We start from the raw sequence: 23,977 nt of genomic DNA, 5'->3' as shown, positions 1-23,977 counted from the left end.
CATTCTTCAAAGGGAAGGATCCTTCACATATCAATAGGAGTAAGCCTAGGTTACCAATGGGAAAAATCAAAAGGGTGAAGGTCCATGTGGATTATACCATGTTAAAAATCTTAAAAGGGACTTCACCCTAATGATCCATGGTGTATTTAATTTGTTACCCAAGCGAAGCAAAAAATTGGAACATAATCAAAACAATTATGCAAAATACACCCTTAATAGGCACTGTAGGGCCTGACTGGGTGCTGTTGCATGTAGAGGATGCTTCACATTGAAACTTAGGAGCATGATACATTATAATATTATTTTCTTCCTTGTTTCCTCCACAAAAGTGAAAAATAAATGTTATAAAGTGAGGTCTTTCAACAAATTGAAAATAAAACAGAAAAATGTGATTATTGATCATTTACATAAAATGGTTAAAAATGCGAATGCGATGTTATTAACATGACTAAATAAGTAGTGGGATTACTTCAAGAAAGTATTATGACACCAATAAAAAGCATATTTAATGTACTGCAGCTCACTGGTGAGGTCCTATTTGCAAAGTCTTGTATTTCTGGACACTATTTCAGAGGGTCATTGGAAAAATTACAAAGAGGACTAAAACAATAGTATTAGGATCAGGTCATTTGAGTTACAAAGGGACACAGTTATCATCAAGAACAATGATCCATGCCCTTCAATATCAAGGAGTAAATAAAAAGGCTACTGAAATGCTGACCTTTATATTCAGAGGACTAGAATACAAGAGGCAGAAGTCATGATTCATAAAGCCCTGGATCAGCCACAGCTGATAGATGACACACAGTTCAAGATATTATACCTTGAAAACAATATATTAGACTTCTACGGAATACAAAATATATTAGGAACACAACAGTTAAGAGGAGTAGGCTATTTGGTTTTGCCATTCAATAGCTGATCTGGTTGAGGGCTCAACTCCATATTACTGCCTGCTCCCCTTAACTCCATGGTCCATCAAAACTCTACTTCAATGACCCAGCCTCCACTGCTTTCTGGGAAATCAAATTCCACAGATTAAATGCATTCACCGCTGTCTGAAAATGCGAAACCTTATTATTAAACTGTGTACCTTATGTAAGCTTCATCCACAACATGAAACATCCTCCTGGTCTCCACCTCATCCTACCCACTCAGGATCATTTAAACTCCAATGGACAACAAACTCAATCTGTTCAACCTTTAGGTTTTTAAAAAAATATTAATTCAGAGGATGGCAGCTATCACCTTGAACCACTGCAATAAGTTTGGTGTAGATACATTCATAACGCTGTTCAAAGGGAGGGAAGTTCCATGGTTTTCACTCAGCAATAGCAGATGAGTTAGTTCCAAGTCTGGATGATAAGTGACCACAAGAGGAATTTGTAGGTAGTAGCGTTCCCATGTCCAGATTGGAAGGTACTAAGGATCCTCGAAAAATTTCTGTAGTGCATCTTTAGATAGTAAACACTGCTGCTATTGTGCATCAGTGGTGGAGAATATAAATGTTTATGAATGGGCTGTCAATCAAGTGGACTGCTTTGCCCTAGATAGTATCAAAGCTTCTTGAATGTTGTTGGAGCTGACATAACCAGGCATACGGGGGAACATTCCAACACATTTCTGGCTTGTAGATTGTGGACAATGTTTTGTGAGTCAGGAGATGAGTTATTCACTTCAAGATTTCTAAGCTCTGTCCTGATCTTTCAGCCAGTATTTATGTGGTGAGTCCAGTTCAGTTTCTAGTCAATGGCAACTTCCAGGATGCCGATACTGGAGAATTCAGCAATTCAGCCATTGAACATCAGAGCATGATGGTTAGTTGCTCTTTATCATTCGAGATGGCAGTACGTAGCAGTTCTGCAGCGAGTGTGTTGTTAGTCAGTTGTCAGCCCAAGCCTGGATACCGTCTTGCTGCATTTTGGCATGGATTGCTTCAGTATCTTAACATTGTGCAATCATCAGCAAACATCCACAATTCTGATCTTATACAGTCACAGTGTTACTGCACTGAAACAGACCCCTCGGTCCAACTAGTCCATGCTGACCATAATCCTAAACTAAACTAGTTGCATCTGCCTGCGCTTGGCATACATCCCTCTAAATACTTGTTATTCATGTCTTTATCCAAATTTCTTTTAAATGCTGTAACTATACTCGCATCTGCCACTTCCTCTGGAAGCTCATTCCACATATGAACCACTGGTGTAAAAAAGTTGCCCTTGATGTATTTTTAAACCTTTCTCCTCTCACCTTAAAAAATACCCCTTAGTCTTTAAATCCCCAACCCTAGGGAAAAGCCACTTGCCATTCACTTTATCTACACCCTGAATGATTTTATTAACCTCAATATGGTTATCTCTCAATGTCCTACGCTCCAGTGAAAGAAGTCCCAAGCCTATCCAGACAAATCAGTTATCTTGGTGATATCAAGAAATGGTTAAAAGCACTGGATAGTGAATACTGCAAAGGTTACGGGCCCTGACAATATTCTGGCAATACTACTGGCACTCCAGCGTTGCTGTGTCCCTTACAACACTGGCATTGGCCCAACAATGTGGAACGTTGCCCAGGTATGTCCTGTACACAAAAATCAGGATAAACCTAACCCAGTCAATTACAGCTCCATCAGTCTACTTCGAATCATCAGAAAAGTGATGGAAGATGTCATCAACTGTGCTCGAGCACCATTTGCTTAGCATCACTTTATACTGATCTCATTCAGAATCTCTGCCAACTGGAGTTATACTAGCACAAAGAGATGGTTGCTGTTAGAGGTGAATTATCTTGGTCTCAGGACATCACAGGGTAGGAAAAGCTGTTTGGTGAATCCTAGAAGTGACTTATGATTTTCCTACTCTTAAATTCTACCAGTGTAGAACTCGATGGTAAAACGAATAAAATATCTAAAAGGCAACATACGTGAGTGAATAATATAAAATGAAGTAATTAACGATGATAGTTCAGATGATGTGTTTAAGTTGCAGTATGTGGATAATTGAAATACAACACGAACACATCCATATTACGTGTTAAGTTTGAGCTAGAGGCTGGAATGCAAGAAAGTCGACTGCTATGATTGCTCAATATGTCTGAGGTTCATTCAGCCTGTTTTGATGAGAGCAGGGGCTGCAGGGTGAATGTGCAAATGGCCATGGCACCATGGTACAAGAGCAAAAATTAATACAAGATTAAGTGATGGTATAATGAGGGGGGTTGTTACTGTTCTCTGCAGTAGTGTGTCCAGGAATTAGGGTCTGCCTGGTGCCAGAGTTTGGGACATCTGCTCAGGGCTATAGAGGAACTGGCAGTGGGTGGGGTTCCAGTGATCCTGGCCTTTCTAGGCACCACTGACATAGGTAGCAAAAGGACAGAGGTTCTGCAATAGATAATACAATGAGTCAGGGATTAAATTAAAAAGCATAGCCTTAAAGATTATAATCACTAGATTACCTGAGCTGCGTGCAACTTGACATAGTGAATGTAAAACTAGAGATGAATACATGGCTTAAAAATTGATGTAGAAGTGGGTTCTCGTTCATGGGCCATTGGCACCATACTGGGAAAAGTGGGGACAGTCTACACCCGAACCACGAAGGGGCCAGTGCTCTTGTGGTCCACACAGCTAAAGAAATAGAGAGTTTACTAAATAAAATAATGGATCGGGCAAGAGATAATATGTGGAAAGATTTAGTTTATCAAGGAGTAGTGGTGATGTAATAACATGGAAATGAGGGTCACAGAATGACAGGAGGTGACAGAGAGGCAAAACCTAGGAATACACCAAAAATCAAAACTAGATGTTACAAAAAACAAAAAACTAAAGGCTTTATGTCTGCATTCATAAAATAACTTAACTAGTAGCCATGCTGAAGTTAAAAAAAATACGATCTTATAGCTATTAAGAAGACATGGCTTCAGGATGACAAGAATTATTCAGGGGTATATGATACTCAAGAAAAACTGAAGGGTGGGTAAAGGTGGAGAGATAGCACTGTTAATCAAGGATGGTATTTGTGCAATAATATAAATAACCTCGGTTAGGAGATCTGAATGTAGAGTAATTTGGATGGCGATAAGGAATAGCATTGAAATAAGCCACGAGTGGAAGTGGGCTTGTTTTTTAAGCCTAAATAAGGGCCACTATGTGACCATGAAAGCTGACATCAACTGGCAAACTAGGCGAGGGCATACAGCAATAGATACAGAATGGAATACAACAATAGATACAGAATGGCAGACATTTAAGGGAATATTGCAGAATAGTCAGAATAAATATATTCCTGAAATTTAAAAAAAAACTCCATTGGAAACAAAGTTAGGGAAAGGAGTAAATCAAAGGGAAAAAAGCATATTTTATAAAGATTACATGTCAAATGACTGATCAGAACATGAAGGGCAGAGAATGGCAAAAAGGCTAATCAGGAGTGGGAATTCTAGTTGGGAGTTGTAGTTCAGGATTTTCCTCAGGTTAACATGCAGGTTCAGTTGGCAATCAAGAGGCGAAAGTGATAACTGCAGATGCTGGAGATTAGATTTGAGAGCGTATTGCTGAAAAAGCACAGCAGGTCAGGCAGCATCTGAGGAGCAGGAGAATCGAGGTTTTGGGCAAAAGCCCTTCATCAGGAACGAGGCTGAGAGCTGAGGGGGTGGTGAGATAAATGGGAGGGGGGGGAAGGTAGGTGAGTCTGTGGCAGGTAGATGGAGGTGAGTGTAATGTTGATAGATCGGCTGTTTCAGGGCAGAGGAGATGATAGCCTCATTCCCGATGAAGGACTTTTGTCCAAAACATCAACTAACCACAAAAAGACATGACCCACTGTCACTAGTACCCTTACATATAGATGAGGAAGGACACCACTTCGACTGAGATGTTGATGCTCCTGCTCCTCGGATGCTGCCTGACCTCCTGTGCTTTTCCAGCAACACACACTTGGCTCATTTCAAGAGGTCTAGAAAACAACAGTAGGAATATACTGCTGTGATTCTATAAATCACATGTCAAACTGCATTCGGAATAATGAGGGCAGCTTTGGGCCCCATATCTTAGGAAAGATGTGCTAGCGTTGGAGAGGGACCATAGGTGGTTTACAAGAATGATCCTGGGGATGAACGGCCCATCATTTGAGAAGCGGTTCAGGACTCTGGGTCTGTACTCAATGAGTTTAGAAGGATTATGGGCAATTTGATTGATACTGAAAGGTCTGGATCGAATGGATGTGGAGAAGGTGAGAACAGGACCCGGTAGAACCGAGATGAGAAGAAATTTCTTCACCCAGGTGGTGGTGACTCTATTGAGCTTATTACTGCAGAGGGCTGTGGAAGCAAGTCATTGAGTGTATTTAAAACAAAGATAAATAGAGTCTTGCTTAATAATGGGATCAAATAATGGGGTGGGGGAGGAAAATGGAGGTTGAGAAATATACCATCCATGATCAAATGCCAGAGAAGAACCAATGACCTAAATTGCCTAATTTTGCTCCTATTTCTTACAGGAGAATGAAATTGGATCATGAGTTTCTACATTTACTAAAAGAGGTCAGTGAATCAAGAGTTAGTCATCTGGAGAGTGAGAATGGGAGTTGATAGAAGATAATAAGGAAATAGTGAATGAAATTAGAAAGCTTTTGTTCCTGTTTTCACCATCATGAACACAAAACAGCAACAGCTATAAATCAGGAGTTAGAAGTAAGAGAGGAACATAGTGAAATTATAATCATACATTAAGTAGTACTAGGCAACCGATGGAACTGTGGGCTGGCAACCCTCAGATCGTTACGATCGGCCTTGAAAGGGTTTCATCAGACTGGGAGATGGCAAAAGTAACCTTTTTACGCAACAAAAGGCAAGGAGACAGAAAACAGGAAACTATAGGTCGGTTAACTGGTGTTTGCTTTGGGAAGGTGTCAGAGTTGACCATTAAAGAGATTATAGCTGTGCAGTGAGAAAGACAAGAGTCAGAATGGTTTTGAAAATGAAAAGTCACATTTAACCAACTTATTGAAGGGAGCACATATGCTACTGAAGGGGGATCTCCATACATGATGGAAGGGATAACACATTAGCATCAACAGAAAATTGGCTGGCTGACAGGAGAGAGAGAATATGCATACATCTGTCTTTGACTGGAAGGATGAAACAAATGGAGTTCTACTGTGGTCTCAACATTTTACAACTTACATCAATGATTTGTGTGAAGGGAGTGGAGACAAGGTTGTTGAATTCCCAGATGATAGCCAGATATGCAGGAAAGTATATTGTGCATAAGACTTAGAGAATGTGCAGCTAGATACAGTGACTAAAGATTTAACAGCAATCTAGGCTTGCTCAATACAACAGTCCATCTTCCGCAGCTACACTGGCACCACCCCCCCCACCCCCTTTTCCTCCGCTACATCGATGACTGTATCGGCACTGCCTCGTGCTCCCACGAGGAGGTTGAACAGTTCATCCACTTTACCAACACTTTCCACCCCGACCTCAAATTCACCTGGACCATCTCAGACTCCTCTCTCCCCTTCCTAGACCCTTCCATGGACATTAACTATAAACCGACCGACTCCCACAGCTACCTAGACTACACCTCCTCCCACCCTGCCCCCTGTAAAAACGCCATCCCATATTCCCAATTCCTTTGTCTCCGCCGCATCTGCTCCCAGGAGGACCAGCTCCAAAACCATACCACCCAGATGGCCTCCTTTTTCAAGGACCGTAATTTCCCCCCAGACGTGATCGACGATGCTCTCCACCGCATCTCTTCCACTTCCCGCTCCTCCGCCCTTGAGCCCCGTCCCTCCAACCGCCACCAGGACAGAACCCCACTGGTCCTCACCTACCACCCCACCAACCTCCATGTCCAGCGTATCATCCGCCGTCATTTCCGCCACCTCCAAACGGACCCCACCACCAGGGACATATTTCCCTCCCCTCCCCTATCAGCGTTCTGAAAAGACCACTCTCTCCGTGACTCCCTCGTCAGGTCCACACACCCCACCAATCCAACCTCCACTCCCGGCACCTTCCCCTGCAACCGCAAGAAATGCAAAACTTGCGCCCACACCTCCCCCCTTACCTCCCTCCAAGGCCCCAAGGGACACTTCCATATCCACCACAAATTCACCTGCACCTCCACACACATCATCTATTGCATCCGCTGCACCCGATGTGGCCTCCTCTATATTGGGGAGACAGGCCGCCTACTTGCGGAACGTTTCAGAGAACACCTCTGGGACACCCGGACCAACCAACCAACCCAACCACCCTGTAGCTCAACACTTCAACTCCCCCTCCCACTCCACCAAGGACATGCAGGTCCTTGGACTCCTCCATCGCCAGACCATGGCAACACTACGGTTGGAGGTAGAGCGCCTCATCTTCCGCCTGGGAACCCTGCAACCACAAGGGATGAACTCAGATTTCTCCAGTTTCCTCATTTCCCCTCCCCCCACCTTGTCTCAGTCAAATCCCTCGAAGTCAGCATCGCCTTCCTAACCTGCAATCTTCTTCCTGACCTGTCCGCCCCCACCCCACTCCGGCCCATCACCCTCACCTTGACCTCCCTCCACCTATCGCATTCCCAACGCCCCTCCCCCAAGTCCCTCCTCCCTACCTTTTATCTTAGCGTGCTGGACACACTTTCCTCATTCCTGAAGAAGGGCTGATGCCCGAAACATCGATTCTCCTGTTCCTTGGATGCTGCCTGACCTGCTGCGCTTTTCCAGCAACACATTTTCAGCTCCTTGCTCAATACATAGCATCAGTTGTATGACACTTCGATCTTTTACTGTGTCCTATGTTCTTGCCCCACTAGCTTCCTGACGAAGGAGCAGCGCTCCAAAAGCTTGTACTTTCAAATGAACATGTTGGACTATAATGGGGTGTTATGAGATTTTTAACTAAATACCAATAGTTTGAGTGAGTGGACAAGAATCTGGCAAACGTAGCACAATGTGAGAAAATATGAAGGTATTCACATTCATAGACAAAATAAAAAAATCATAAATTGTCAAGTATACAGGGATTCAGGTATTCTGTTGCTTAAGTCACAAGAACTTAGAATGCAGATACAACACAATGAAGGTGGTATCATGAGGATAGGAACTGAACATAAAGGTAAGGATGTTATGCTTCCATTATATCAGGCACTGGTGAGATCACATCTTGAATATGGTGTGCAGTTTGACCTCTTTATTTAAGAAAGTGTGTATGTGATTTGGAAGTGGCTGATGGTCACAATAATGTGCTTTATGGTTCCATTGCTCAAGACCATTGCTGATATTACAAGCTGTGGGAAAATAGACCTGTATTTCAAATCTGAGGCCATGGAAAGATATAATCGATGTAAAGAACTAAAGCGACAACTGCTAGTAATGCTACAGATTCTGACCTGTAATGAATCACTGCTCTCATATGGAAAAACAAGATGAATTAGCGCAAACACTTATTAATCAGGCAATTTCAGATAAGTGCAATTTTGACTTCTGGATTGTATCAGAAAGACCAAGCTGAATTCACTGAATCTACAATTTGTGCTAACAAAAACGGAAGCATTGGACATGCATCAAGAAACTTATATTGATTTTTTCATTGTAGCACTAATTGAAAATGTAACATCGTATACCACAGACAAATTCTTCCATTTACTTTCAAAGTTAAAATCACATATTTTCAGACATTGCTACTTATCAACTACAAAGCTACGACATTCCCTGATTGCTGACTGCTCAGAATGAGGTGCATTATCTTGAGAGACAAGTGGAAAATAACCTTAAGGCAAAGAAACTTTCCAAAGATAAGCAAAAATAAGATTCATCCATCTGTCCAACATCAAATAACAGTAAAGCTAATTGGATAAGCATTGCGGGAAATATCTTGGGAGAGTCAAAAGTCAAAACCATTTTACGAAACAGACTAATCATGACAGTCATACATATTAATGATACATATTAAAGATAATTAATGAGAATCTGAAAATATCTTAGCAAGTTTTGAGAAGATTTGTAGCTCAGGTTGAGATTTCGGATGTAGGTTTGCTCGCTGAGCTGAAAGGTTCATTTCCAGACGTTTCGTTACCTTACTAGGTAACATCTTCAGTGGACCTCAGGCGAAGCAATGCTGAAAATTCCTGCTTTCTATTTATATGTTTGGGTTTCTTTGGGTTGGTGATATCATTTCCTGTGGTGAAGTCACTTCCTGTTCCTTTTCTCAGGGGCTGGTAGATAGGGTCTATCTCGATGGGTTTGCTGATAGAGTTCCAGTTTGAATGCCATGCTTCTAGGAATTTTCATGCACGTCTTTGTTTGGCTTGTCCTAGGATGGATGTATTGTTCCAGTCAAAGTGGTGTCCTTCCTCATTCGTATGTGAGGATCCTAGTGAGAGAGGGCCATGTCCTTTTGTGGCTAGTTGGTGTTCATGCAGCCTGGTGGCTAGTTTTCTACCTGTTTGTCCAATGTAGTGTTTGTTACAGCCCTTGCATGGTATTTTGTAAATAACGTTGGTTTTGCTCATTGGCCCGAAAATGGGAAACAAATGCCATCCGACAGAGTGCCACCCGCAAACAGCTGTACTTCCTGCACGAATGCCTAAGGAAACAGGTACGACCTAAATGTCTTCGATACAAACCTCCCCTTAACACCCCACTAGCCATAAGAATAGCAGAGCAAAACGGCCACAGAATTCTTAGAGAAATGATTCGGTCATGCAACAGACCATGAATGGACAAACACAGTATAACAAGCCATAGATATTAGACAGCAACAAACAGAAAATGAAAAAACTAGACCTGCAGAAAAAACTAGACAAACTTACACAAAGTAACAACAATGACAACACAGAAGCATGAATAAAAAATAACTTATCTGACCGATCCTTAACAGACACTGAAAAAGCCGTCTTAGTAAGAGGATTAAATTACACCTTCCAGGATGCGGACAAGAAAGATTTCTTAGCAGCATTAGAAACAACACTAAAAGACAACCAACTCACAGAAGAAACCTAACAATCCATCCAACAAGTAGTCGCACCAACATTAAGCAGGAAAAAGGAAGGAAACACACAATACACAAGAAAAGAAAGCACTGGAAAGACTAAAAAAATAAAAACATTGTTATCCCACCTGCAGACAAAGGATGCTTGATAGTCATTCTAAATCGAAAAGACTACATTGAAAAAGCAAACACACTACTTACAGATACCAACATTTACCAACAAGTGGCGATAGACCTGACCCACAACTAGAGAACCGAATCACAGCCCTACTCAAAAACCTTCAGAAATCTGGACAAATAAATAAGACTGACTTCCAAAAAATGAAACCAGACGGATCCAACACACCACGCTTCCAGGGATTACCCAAAATTCACAAAGCAGGAGCCCCCCCCCCGCTCATTTTCATAGTCTCACTACCTGGAACACCAACTTACAGACTGGCCAAGGAGCTACACGAAAGACTAAAACACTTAGTAGAAAGCTCACGCCACTCCATCAACTCCACCCGAAGACCAAAGACACTGAGATAGAAGAGGATGAAATGATGGTCTCCTTTGATGTAACAACTCTGTTTATTTCAATCAGCATTAACCTGGCCAAGGAAACTGACTACACTATTAGAAGACCCAAAGACACATACACTAACTTCATCAACAAGGGGAATATCATCAAGCTAGTGGACCTATGCCTTACCACCCACTTCATCTTCAACAACAAAACTTACAGACAAACCAATGGAACACCCATGGGATCTATGATATCAGGGTTCTTAGCAGAGGCAGTAGTGCAGAGATTTGAGCAAACAGCTCTGCCAACCATCCACCCAAACTCTGGGTCCGCTACGTGGATGACACCTTTGTCATCACTGAATGCAACAAGTTAGAGGAAACCTTCAAGACCATCAATAAAACCCTTACTGGCATAAGATTAACTAAAAAAGGAGGAAAACAACAAACTGCCATTCCTAGATGTCACAGTAGAGCAAACAGCCAATGGGGAACTTCAAACCAGCGTCTACAGGAAAACAACACATACTGACCAAATATTCAACTATAGAAGCAATCGTCCCAACACCCACAAACGAAGCTGCATCAGAACATTATTTCAACGAGCCAACACGCACTGCAGCACAGAGGAACTACGCAGAGGTAAATCATCTATACAGTGTATTCAAAAAGAATGGGTACCTCATGAACACAGCGCGTCGGTTTCTCATCAACAAACCCAAACAAGCAGACAAAACACATCCAGAAACCCTAGCCACTCTCCCCTACATCAAAGACATCTCTGAAATGATTGCCAAACTACTCAGACCCCTTGGCATCATTGTAGCCCACAAACCCACCAACACATTAAAACAGCAGCTAATGAACTTGAAAGACCCTATACAGACAATGAGCAAAGCTAATGTCATTTACAAAATAACGTGCAAAGATTGTAACAAACACTACATTGGACAAACAGACAGAAAACTAATCACCCAGGATACATGAACACCAACTAGCCACAAAAAGATATGACTCTCTCTTACTAGTATCCTCACATACAGATGAGGAAGGACTTCGAGTGGGACAATACTTCCATCCTAGGACAAGCCAAACAAAGACATGCATGAGAATTCCTAGAAGCATGGCATTCCAACTGGAACTCTTATCAACAAACGCATCGCGTTAGACCCCATCTAGCACCCCCTGAGAAAAGAAACAGGAAGTGACTTCACCAAAGGAAATGATATCACTAACCCAAAGAAACCCAAACATATAAATAGAAAGCAGGAATTTTCAGCATTGCTTCGCATGAGGTCCACTGAAGATGTTACCTAGTAAGGTAACGAAACGTCTGGAAATGAACCTTTCAGCTCAGCGAGCAAACCTACATCCGAAAATATCTTAGCAGGTAACTACTAAGTTAATAGGGGCATCGATGAGGATGTGCTGTGGCTAGGTTCAAGAGGACTCTCATGGAGGCTGCAGCATAGTTATGGTTCAAAAATGTGATAGAAATCACTTCCAAATTCCTCTTACCTCAAAGATAGTCCTCAGATTGCCCAATGATCTCAGTAGTAACTCAATTGCTAACACCTCTTGACTGAATCAAAAGGTTGTTGGTTCAATACAAAATCTAGATTGACATTTCAGTGGTGCATTGCTGCAGGTGCAATTGGTAAGAAGGACATTTAAACTGCCTACCTTTAAGGATAGACATAAAGGATCCCCTGGCAAAGTTTCAAACTTTTCCCCAGTGCCCTGGTCACTACTTATCTTCCAAACAACATCATGCAACACCAGTGCTTCTGTAGGTTCTGTCATCAATGATTGAGGATTGAGTTCGATACAGTTGTCACTTCAAGCTTAGCATGATTTAGGTCACACTAGTTAAACTGAGTATATTGCTAAAACAATGTCCCAAGGAGTGATACCTAAACTTCCTTCACAAAAAATCAAGTGCTGTCAGTTTGCCAACTTGATTGTTTTTACACTCTTGTCATGAAATTCAGCTAACAGGTGAGAGAAGAAAGCTGCAGCAACTGCTATAGATCGTAATAAAGGTCCTGTCAATGGAAACCCGATACAGCATTTGAAGACTTAAATGTCTTGGTTACTGTCAATTAAAACTAGGAACAGGCTGGTGAGAGAAGACAAACATTTCATTAGCCATGAGGGTTAATTCTGTATATTTACCAATGTATGCTCTTGGGAATTCCTGATAATGGTCACTATTAATATGGAGGACTGAAAATCAGATTTTATATAATGTTGAGGGAATTTTGTTGGATTGTGTCCCCAAGTGATTTTCTTGCATACAAAACAGAAGCAAGAGTTGATTATTCAGCCCTTTGAGCCTGTTCCCTTTGTCAATATGATCATGGCTGATCATGTAACTCAGTACTGCGTTCCTGTTTCTTGCCATAACTTTTGATTCCTTTGGCCCCAAGAACCATAACCAACTCCATCTTGAATACTTTCAATATTATGGTTTCAACTGCTTTTTGTGGCAGAGAATTTCACAGGTCCACCATTCTCTGAATGAAAAACTGTGTCATCTTGGTCTTAAATGGCGTACCTTAATCTGTAATCCTTGGTTCTGGACTCCCCCATTGGGACATCCTTCCCTGTTAGGATTTTATAGATGTCTGAGATCCCTCCCCTCATTCTTCTAAATTCCAGTTAATATAGTTTTAGCCGATTCAGTCCCTTGTCATACTTCAGTCCTGTGACCCCAGAAATTAAATTGGTAAACCTCTGTTCACTGCTTCCATAGCCAGAACAGATCAAAACTGCACACCAAGGCCCTGTAGAACTGTGGCAAGGCAACACTGCTCCTGTACTCGAATTTTCTCACTATCAAGGCCAACATACCAATTACTTTCTTTACCGCCTGCTACACGACCAAGCTTACGTTCAGTGACTGGTATAAAAGAATTCATTGCACCTCCCCAAGTTTCATTCATCTCCCCTTTTCCCAATCTATCACCATTCAGATATGATTTGGAGATGCCGGTGTTGGACTGGGTGTACAAAATTAAAAATCACACAACACCAGGTTGTAGCCCATCAGGTTTAATTGGAAGCACTAGCTTACGGAGCACTGCTCCTTCATCAGGTGGTTATGAAGGAGCAGCGCCTCGAAAGCTAGTGCTTCCAATTAAACCTGATGGACTATAACCTGGTGTTGTGATTTTTAACCATTCAGATAATAATCCACCTTCCTCTTTTGCTACCAAAATGAATAACCTCACATGAATCCACATTGTACTTTATCTACCTTTTGCATTTGCCCACTGATGCAACTTACCTAAATCACACAAACATCTATGGGGAGAAAACAGTTAACTGAGTTAACATTTTGAGTAGTTCTGATGGAGAGATTCTGGATTGAAACACTAACTCTGATTTCTCCCCACAGATGCTGCCAGATCTGCTAATCTCTTAGTGGGACTTCATTGAAAGTCTTCCAGTGGGATTTTATCAGATGGATATGAAGGTTCCATTTTCAAACAATGAATGAACAGTACTCAATGTTTGTTTTGGAGCTTACCAGCTTGTGCCGCTGCAGAGCTGATGATAACAGGTGTTGAAGCCACCAGCCTAACTGGTGTCCCTAATCCAGTCCTTGCTCCAGGGCCCACCACTAAGGCACCAGTTTGATCATAGTAGGCAGCTGGGGCTAAGACTTGATAACCTAACAAAAGAGGTAAACAGAAGTTAATCTGCGTAATGACATTATGCAGAACTAACCCATTTCTTTCAACCAAAACAAACACAGAACAAGGCAAATGTAGAGGTCACTTAGTAGAATGCATATCTCAGTTTTGACTCAACAGGATTATAATTATATAGCCTCTCCCTTTGCGTGTAGACTGGTGTAGACTGATGTAGACTTTTCCTTGTCTGATTGAGACCCTACACCTACAAAACAGAGTAATTAAATATTTTTATTAAGAGCATCCATTTAATTGAGAAGGACTTAGTGAGGGTCTGGGAAAGACTTGAGAATGGCTCAGAAAATGAATAGAAGGAAAACTTTTTTCCTCATACAACAAGGGGTTAAGATTTGGAATACTGAGAAGGGTATGGAAGCAGATTGAACTGTAACTTTCAAAAAAGGAACAAATATGCACCTTAAAAAATATTGCAAGACGACAAGGAAAGGGGTAGGGGAGCTAGAAATTGTTCTTCCAAAGAATCGACTTAATGGGTTGAATGATCATCTTTAATGCTTAATGTAATAATTTTGTGTAAGTCATACGGAGGTTATGCAAATCAAAACCATGTAAATTAGAAGACTTTAATCTGGAAGGGATTCTGAGCTAACTAGTTTGATAAAAGATTTTATGCTAAGGAGTAACTAAATGCAATATTAAATAGTACAAATATCAAATTAGAGAACTATAGGAAATAAAAATTACAATGTTGTGCTATTGGCAAGATAAAATGCAATTTGTAAAAGCATGCTATCATGTTCATGTTTTTATCAATGGCCCTATTATTAGCATCCTGGAGAACTGCATATATAGCATTGTAGAAAGGCCTTTAAAATAATGAACGGGGTGTCGGCTTCAATTGAAGTTTAAAGTATCAAAAAGAACAGGGACAGCAGAGCTACAGGGTAGTGAAAAGGCAAATGCTATTCAAAGTGTGACAGGAAAAGATAGAAATTATGAGCAGAAGTGCACAGCAAAAATTAGAACTAGACTAAGTAATTACTGCAAATGTCAGAGCTTAAGGCTCTTTAATGCTCTCTTAACTGTGACAGAGCAGGCCAATTTTTGACCAACTGGAGCATGGAGCAGTTTATCCCACAAGCCAGAAGAATTCAGGGTGCAAGGGTTACCTTGTAAAGAACAAGGAATTGACGGCACAAATAGAAATAAATGAATATGATTTCATAGCTATTAGAGAGAGACAAGTCGCAGGTGACCAAGACTGAAAGCTCAATATTTAAAAGGTATTCAACATTCCGGAAGAATGGATAAGAAGGGAAACAGGTAGTATTGCTAATAAAGAATGGTATCAGTGTACTGATGAGTCATGATGTGACTGCGATCATGATGAGAAATTAGTTTGGGTTTAAGGAATTGCAAAAGAAATAAGTCAGGGGTGGAAGTGGTCGAGAGGTCCCCAAAGTATTACCTCATTGTAGGACAACATGGAAGTCAGGAAATAATGGAGGCGTGTCAGAAAGGTACTACAAGGGTGATTTTAATCTGCATTTTGACCTTAACATTTCAGTCAAATCGGATGGACAAAGGTTACATGGAAAATTAATTTGTAGAGGAATTATTTCTTAGAACCATACAGTACAGAATCCACACAGTAACCAGCTATTTTATATCTTGCAATATATAACGAGGTAGACCATAAGATACAGGTGCAGAAATGAGGCCATTCTGCTCATCATGTCTGCTCCACCATTTAATCATGGCTGTTAAGTTTTTCTACCCCATTCTCCCACTTTCTCCCAGTAACCCTTGATATTCAAGAACCTATCTCAGTCTTAAATATACTCGTTGACTTGGCCTCCACAGCCTTCTGTGGCAATGAAGTCCATAGATTCAACACTCTTTGGCTGAAGTAGCTTCTCCTTATCTCCATTCTAAAAGGTCTTCCCTTTACTCGAGGGCTCTATTTCCACTTTTCATTTGCTCCTTACCCCTCCCCCACACCTTACCTTCAGCATAAAAACAACCTTTTCTGAGCTACCATCAGGTCTAAGGGTCATTGAACCCAAAACGTTAACACTGTTTTCTCATCACAGATGCTGCCAGACCTGCTGAGCTTTTCCAACAATTTCTGATTTTGTTTCTGATTTCCAGCATCAGCAGTTCAGTTAAGATTAATAAGCAATCTCTAGAAGGGAGTGATCACGACATAGTAGAATTTTAAATATAGTTTGAAGGAGACATTTGAGAGTTACAAGGCCTTAGTGAGACCTGGAATACTGCCTGTTGATTTGGTCTCCCTCACGAAAGAAGAATATACTTGGCAAAGAAGGAGTGCAGTAAACCAGGGCTGGCAGAACTGTCCAATGAGGAATGATTGTTTGAATGGGCCTGTATTCGGAGAAGTTAGAAGAATGAGAGGTGAACTGACTGAAATACATTAGGAGCATATCCAATCAAAGATTTAGGCAGTGGTAACCAGAGGACTGAGAATTTTTTTTAAATAAACTAGCAGTAAGTGGCAAAAAAAGCTAATAAAGTAGGATAAAATTGATTGAGAGTAAATTAACACAAAACATATAAAAGAGGAATAATGAATTGAAAGAAATTAGCAGATTGTACTAGTGAAGTTAATACAGCTGAAACTTGACAAGTGCCCAAAACTTGTTGGTCTTTATCCCAGAGTGTTAAAGAAAGTTTTAGAGAGGTAGTTGGTGCATTGGTGATCATCTTGCAATCCTCAGGAATTGTCCATAATTGACAGCTTTTTGGAAGGTAGCTACTGTCAATCCATTACTTAAGAAGGGAGCGAGATAAAATAGGGAAGCATAGACTTGATAGCCTTACATCAGTAGTATGGAAAAGGATGGGAGAAATAGACACCTGGTTGACAATGATATGACTGGGCATCGTCAGCTTGGATTTTTGAATGGAAAATCATGACTAATGAATTTGTTTTTAGGATGTTACTATCTAAATTGATACAGAAAAGTATACTCCGATTTTCGGAAGGCTTTTGATAAAAGATCCTCCCCCGCCGAAAACAGGATGCCAGTTAGAATGATTAAAGCACATGGGTTAGATGGTATATTTATGGCCATTGACGAATGATTTGCCATAAGACAGAAAACATAATAATACATTGAATAAAAGGGTCATTCTTATGTTGGCAGGCTGTGACTAATGAGATAGCACAAGGAACAGTAAATGAGTGCAGCTATTCACAATATAGAACATAGAACAGTACAGCACAGAACAGGCCCTTCAGCCCATGATGTTGTGCTGACCACTGATCCTCATGTATGCACCCTCAAATTTCTGTGACCATATGCATGTCCAGCAGTCTCTTAAATGTCCCCAATGTCCTTGCTTCTACAACTGCTGCTGGCAACGCATTCCATGCTGTCACAACTCTCTGTCTAAAGAACACGCCTCTGACATCCCCTCTATACTTTCCTCCAACCAGCTTAAAACTATGACCCCTTGTGTTAGTCATTTCTGCTCTGGGAAATAGTCTCTGGCTATCGACTCTATCTATGCCTCTCATTATCTTGTATACCTCAATTAGATCCCCTCTCCTCCTCCTTTTCTCCAATGAAAAAAGTCAGAGCTCAGAAAATCTCTCTTCATAAGATAAGTCCTCCAGTCCAGGCAGCATTCTGGTAAACCTCCTCTGAACCCTCTCCAAAGCATCCACATCTTTCCTATAATAGGGTGACCAGAACTGGACGCAGTATTCCAAGTGCGGTCTAACCAAAGTTTTATAGAGCTGCAACAAGATCTCACGACTCTTAAACTCAATCCCCCTGTTAATGAAAGCCAAAACACCTTATGCTTTCTTAACAACCCTGTCCACTTGGGTTTGACAGTGAAATTTTTAAATTTTTTACTGAACAGCAGACTCACTGAGTGTGCTACGGGCCCTGAGACAGAATTGAGGCCTGCCAGTGCTGGGCCACACCCACTCACATCATATCTGAATGATGTGTATCGAGTGGATATGGAGTTGGGATAACTGTTTGCACGCCAAACAACCTTGTTAATGAGAAAAAACTTCATGAAAAAACTTTGGATTTCAGAGCTTTTTGGATTTCGGATTATAATTTGATGATAGGCAACCAAATGTAATATTCTCAAATTTGCAGATGATGCAAAGTTAACTGGAAATACATGTTGTGAAGATGATGGAAGGTGGCTTCAGGAGGATATGAACAGGATTAATGAATGGGCAAGAACATGGCAGATGTAATATAATTTATAAAATGTGAGGTTATCTACATTGGTAGGAGAAATGGATATGCGTCTGCATTCCACAAATGGTAAGTTGGAACTGTAGATGCATGAAGGGGCCTAGGTTACTGTCAATAAGTCACTGCAGGCTAACACGCAGGTACCACAAATTATTGGGAATACCAGCCTTTACTGAAAGAGGATTCAAGTACAGGAGTAGTAAAGTTTTGCTTACATTTTTGAGATTGGTTAGACTTGGACCAGCTGTGGTCTCCTTATCTCAGGATACAGTTGGTGCAATGAAGATTCACCGGATTTGTTCCTTGGATGGTGGAACTGTCCATAAATACAGATTGAGCAAACTGGATGGTATTAGGGGTACGGTATTAGGGAATGGTTAATACACAGTTGGAATTAATGGGTCTTTTTCAGGGTGCAAAGACATAACACCATTGGAGTGCCAAAGGATCAGTACTATGGCCTCAATTATTTTTCATCTATATTAACGATCTGAAGTGGTGGCACAGTATAATGTATCCAGCTTTGCTGAAGATACAAAAGTAGGTTGGAGGACATATTGCGATAAGGATGTAAGGAATTTGCAAGGGAATGGAGATGGAAGCGAGTAGGCAAAGACTCAACAACTGGAGTCTAATGTAAGGAAGTGTAAGGTGATGCACTTTGGTAGGAAGAATCAAAAGGCAGACTACTCTTTAAATGGGGAGACTCTCAAAAAGAAAGCGCAGCACAGACGAATCTGGGTGTTTTTGTGCACGAAACACAAAGTATTCGCATGTAGGTGTGGCAAGTAATGAAGACAAATTGAATTTTGGCCTTAATTGCTAGGGGGTTGTAGTTTCAAAATTGGAAAGCCTTGTTATAACTGTACAACGGATCAGAGGGGCCCACCTGGATTACAGTGCACAGCTTTTGTCCCCCAAAACCATATATACTACCATTGGAAGCAGCTCAAAAGAGATTCATTCGGCTGATTCCTGGAATGAAGTGTTTGATTTATTAAGAATGGCTCAACACCTTGGGTCTCTGAGAGTTCTGAAGAATGAGGGTGATATTATCAAAACATATGATATTCTGCGTGGATTTGACAGCAAAAATATTCAGAGTACGTTTCCACTAATAAGAGTTCATGAAATGATTAGATTAGTCACTGTCTGTGATGGACTAACAGCCTTTTCTGGGTTTGCTTCATGTTCAGATAGAAAACCTACCATACTCTTGAGCCAAATCAGGAAACAAAGATCAAATTCCATTGGTGGTCTGGCCAATCTCAACCAGAACCAGGATGAAGCTGCAAAGACACACTGAACAAGTAAAGGTATTTGAAGGGTCCAGCTCTTGCTGTTATTTATAGAGAAGAGGAGGATGTAAATTGCAAAGGAGGACAGCTGTAATACCCTCCACAGTGAAGTAACTTCCAAACATAACCATTACGTAGTAGAGATTTCTCAGGGTCCATGAAATTGTATCCCGGAGTGGGTACTATATAATGGAAGGATTGGAAGAAAAGTATTACCACATAATAAATGGCTGGGCTGTTTAAAAGTAAACAAACTAAATTTCAAGTACCTGGCATTCCTGTAGCAAGACCTTGACTGAAAGCTAGAGCTGGATTGCCAGCAGCAGCTGCTGCCAATGAATCAGCTTGTTGGCTTTGTTGACTCTGACTTGGCGTCAATGGACGCTGACTTCCGCCACGCAATACCTAACAGCAAATAACAAGGAAAGGTTTACCATGTTGTGACACCTATCAGTTAACCAAACTTAACAGATGAGAAGCTCATCCTCTTTATTTTATACAAATATTAAAGCAGGACGAGAGAAAATGCTGCCCAATACAAATATGACTAACACCCCCAAATATTAACAATGAACAAGTCACCCAAAATCAAACTAAACTTGATAAGTGTAGAGAATTCAATACAATGTTTATACATTTTTTTTCAAGCCATTATAATAACTGAAGGATGAACTGGCATGAAATAATTAGAATTAAATACTTGTTGTTGCCCTTGCTGTGCCTGTGTTGCAGCTTGCTGGTTGGCAGTATTATTTGCAGATGGTGCAGCTGTTTGCTGTTGGAACAGATTGGCTGGATACACGCTCCATGGAACTCCATAATACTGAGGGGGGACAACTGTAGGGCCTAGCACAAAAACACACACTGGTGAATCAGCAACAGTCACTGATGTTTTCTTGGCTTAATAGCTTGACTAGATTTGCATTCTTTATTCATGCCAATGGGAGCCTCCTAACTAAACTTGATGAGCTTGTCTATTAAGTAACTATACCATAGAAATCCCAGATCTGATCTCAAACTTCAGGTAATGTAGCACAGATCTTCAGTGCCCTGTGTGAAGTAGAGAAAACAATTTTTGATTTCCCACTTCTGATCACTACACAGCAAACACTGGTTGAAGTTTAGATAGGAATAAATCCAACTCCAATGTGATCCAAGAACCTACTGACACCAAACATTTCTGCACAAGTCATTAAACTTCAAAAAGTAATTATGTGAAATACATTGAGATGTTTCAATATTTTCAATATAATCATTGTCTCTGACCACTAGATACCCGTGTGCAGTTGGCCACCCAGTTCCACCTATCATTTTACATACTTTACACAGGTCTTCCTATGATTTTAGAATACAGGGGACACTTTTTCCCTAGAAGAATTTTCTTTTTTTTGGCATGGCGACTACTCTACACCATCCCCTTCAACAGTTATATCATCTTCTGAAATGTTGGGCTGCGTTTACTTGCCTACAATGAAAAACAACATGGTTTCAAAACTTGAGAAAGAGACATTAATGGTGAAAAATAGAATACAGCTAGATCTGTAGATTATGGGAAAATGGATCTTCATCTGACAGATTTAATTTTTAATGTAAATAAAGATCCTTTTTATTCATTTATGTCTTAAAGTCAGAAGATTATGGATTTAAGTCCTAATCCAAAGGTTTGAGTACAATCACACTTGCACTCCCATGCAGCACTGCATAGCTGAAGGTTTCTTCTTTAAATGTCAGCCTACTCTCTGAAAGACAATAGAGGACTACTCATAGAAAGCGGGCAAGTTCTTCCAATGTCATTTATCCGCTTACCGTGTGAGAGGCCTTGATAAGCACAAATTGGCTACCCTGTTTCTCAGGGCTTATGCCCGAAACATCGATTCTCCTGTTCCTTTGATGCTGCCTGACCTGCTGTACTTTTCCAGCAACACATTTTTAAGCTCTGATCTCCAGCATCTGCAGTCCTCACTTTCTCCTACCCTGTTTCCCTTACTGCAACAGCATCTACACTTCAGATATAGATGACCCACTATCACTAGTATCCTTACATACAGATGAAGGAGGGCACCACTTCAACTGAGACAACACATCCATCCTATGACAGGCTGAATAGAGACACGGGCAGAAATTCCTAGAGGCCTGGCATTCAAATTGGAGTTCCAGCAATCGACACATCGATTTGGACCCCATTTACCAACCTCTAAGAACCAGAAATGATACCACCCACCTTAAGAGACCAAGACACATAAATAGAAAGCGGGACACAACACTTGCGCTTCACCGGAGGTTCACTGATGTTACCTAGCATGGTGATTGAACATCTGAAAACAAACCTATCAGCTCAATGAGCAAACTTATAACCTGAACGTAATTCACTGCAAAATGATCTGGAACTCCTAGAAATTGTGAAAGATGCATACATGCAAGCTTTTTTTTAAGCTGAGGGCAATGTCACATATTCGTAAACCATGAAAACTTGATGAATGGTTTCAAAATCCTACAGTGTATCAGTCACCAAAAATCTAAGAACATTACAGGGAGATTATTAGACAGCTTAAAAAGCATGCCATAATGTATTGCCAGGGCATTTAACTGCAAAATAATAAATATTATTCTGTCTCTGGGAAGGCTTTCATCAGATTCCATCCAGAACATGAGATGGCAAGCTTTCAGTCCTGTCATGCCATAAATGATATGGGTACCTTTCAAGAAGTTGAGAGAATGGCAATCAGATTAAGCCAATACAAAGCCTCTCAGTTGGGAGAATATTTTTAAAAACACAGTCTGGAGAAGCAGTGACTTCAAAGAGGTTAATTGAGTGTTTCAAACATCAAAATTGAACTGAGCCCATAATGACTAATCTGTTTAGTTTGAATTCTATTAACAGGGCTAAGACTAACAGCTCTGTAAGCAGAGAACTAGTTCTTGTGCTGGACTTTCCTTAGGGTGAGTTGTGAATCTTTGAAACAAGTTGTTGACGCATGGAAGAAGTAATAATTTGCTGCAAGTTTTCAAAAAGGAGCCAGATGAGATACTAGATGTGAATGACCATCCTCATATAGATGATAAAAGGATATGGCTCTGGATGCATGACAGATAACACCCCTATACCTATATGAACATTAAGTGAAACCATGTTATATCACAAAAGTCAAAGTTTTAAAAACTATTATAAATTGAGGTCTGGAGGTGCAATCAATATTGATGACTTTTATAGTCAGTTTTGGAGATGCACTCTTTAAGAGCACAAGTCAGCACTACTGTCTACCACACCTACATTACACAATTGCTCTTTAAAACACACCATTACCCCTCTGCTCACTCCCTGTGTTGAACTGGCCCGGCTTATCTTCATGCGTTCTCATCCTCTCTAAACAACGATTAAAAACATCCTTCATTCATTTTTCTCATCTTGGCCCAAGCCACTGATAGCAATTCTAGCTTTTTTTTAAGCCACTGGCATGACTCAGATCAAGTAATTGAAGGGAGATAATGAACCAAAACCAATGTCTTCTGGTCTGTATATTTTAATGTCAAACCAGGTGCAGCCTTTACCTGGTAGACGTGCAGCTTTTCTTTTACTCTGTTTATAATATACAGCATCTTGTTGAATACCTGCTAAAGTAGCTGCTGCAGCCAGTCCTGCTGCAGTGTAAGGGTCTGTGCCCGGTGGAGCTGTACTGATAATGTATGGGTTTGGCATAAAGGCAGCTGGAGCAAGGCCTGCGGAAAACACACCTGCTGTTTAAGATAAAAAGTATTAATATTTCTTTCAGTTGTGAAGTATCTAGAAATTAATATTCTGAATCCTCTCCTTATCCTCTAAACATCTTCACCCCTCAAAAAATAAACATAATTTTGAACACCAATTTAGAATCTGCATTCAATATTCTCCAATTGCCAAAATTATGGAAAATCTATTTTGAAAATGGCACAGCACCATATCATTTTGGTCAAATTTCAAATTTAAATATATTTAACAAGAGGCAGCAAGTAACGCAGATATTAGAAAAGAAGAAAACGGAGTGAGAACGCCTACTGAAGTAGTTTTCCAATCTCCAGACAACCAGTTTACAATGACAGTATTTATGCAAAGCTAAGAAGAAAAAAAAGAGGACTCGAAGTAGAATTCAATTCAAAATCACCAGGTTTCACAACAGAGTGGGTTTGGCGAATTAGAGCAGGACTCCTAGACTAAACAATGTTGGTGTAAAGGGATTCAATATTGGATTGGTGAAAATAAATAGAACTTTACAGAAGCTAATGACTTATTAAATCAAAGAAA

The 23,977-nt window shown here is 40.6% G+C and overlaps 1 protein-coding gene across 12 annotated transcripts in view; it reads right to left on the bottom strand.

Annotated features, from left to right (window-relative positions):
• LOC140466738 (pumilio homolog 2-like) overlaps window positions 1-23,977 on the bottom strand; it is a 127,734-nt gene that overhangs the window by 24,045 nt on the left and 79,712 nt on the right. For 8 of the 12 annotated variants that reach the window (XM_072562281.1, XM_072562302.1, XM_072562309.1 and 5 more), the window contains 4 exons: window positions 23,308-23,433; window positions 20,399-20,544; window positions 19,968-20,103; window positions 14,027-14,170 (listed from right to left, as the gene is read on the bottom strand). In XM_072562281.1, the coding sequence (XP_072418382.1) occupies window positions 14,027-14,170; window positions 19,968-20,103; window positions 20,399-20,544; window positions 23,308-23,433 (552 nt within the window). The remainder of the gene's footprint in view (window positions 1-14,026; window positions 14,171-19,967; window positions 20,104-20,398; window positions 20,545-23,307; window positions 23,434-23,977) is intronic. The other 4 variants (XM_072562383.1, XM_072562291.1, XM_072562319.1 and 1 more) reach the window with 1 other exon arrangement.

The sequence above is a fragment of the Chiloscyllium punctatum genome, chromosome 3 (assembly GCF_047496795.1).
Source record: "Chiloscyllium punctatum isolate Juve2018m chromosome 3, sChiPun1.3, whole genome shotgun sequence".
Classification (NCBI taxonomy): Eukaryota; Metazoa; Chordata; class Chondrichthyes; order Orectolobiformes; family Hemiscylliidae; genus Chiloscyllium; species Chiloscyllium punctatum.
The sequence above is the reverse complement of the archived record's forward strand: the minus strand, read 5'-3'. Positions and strand labels throughout refer to the sequence as shown.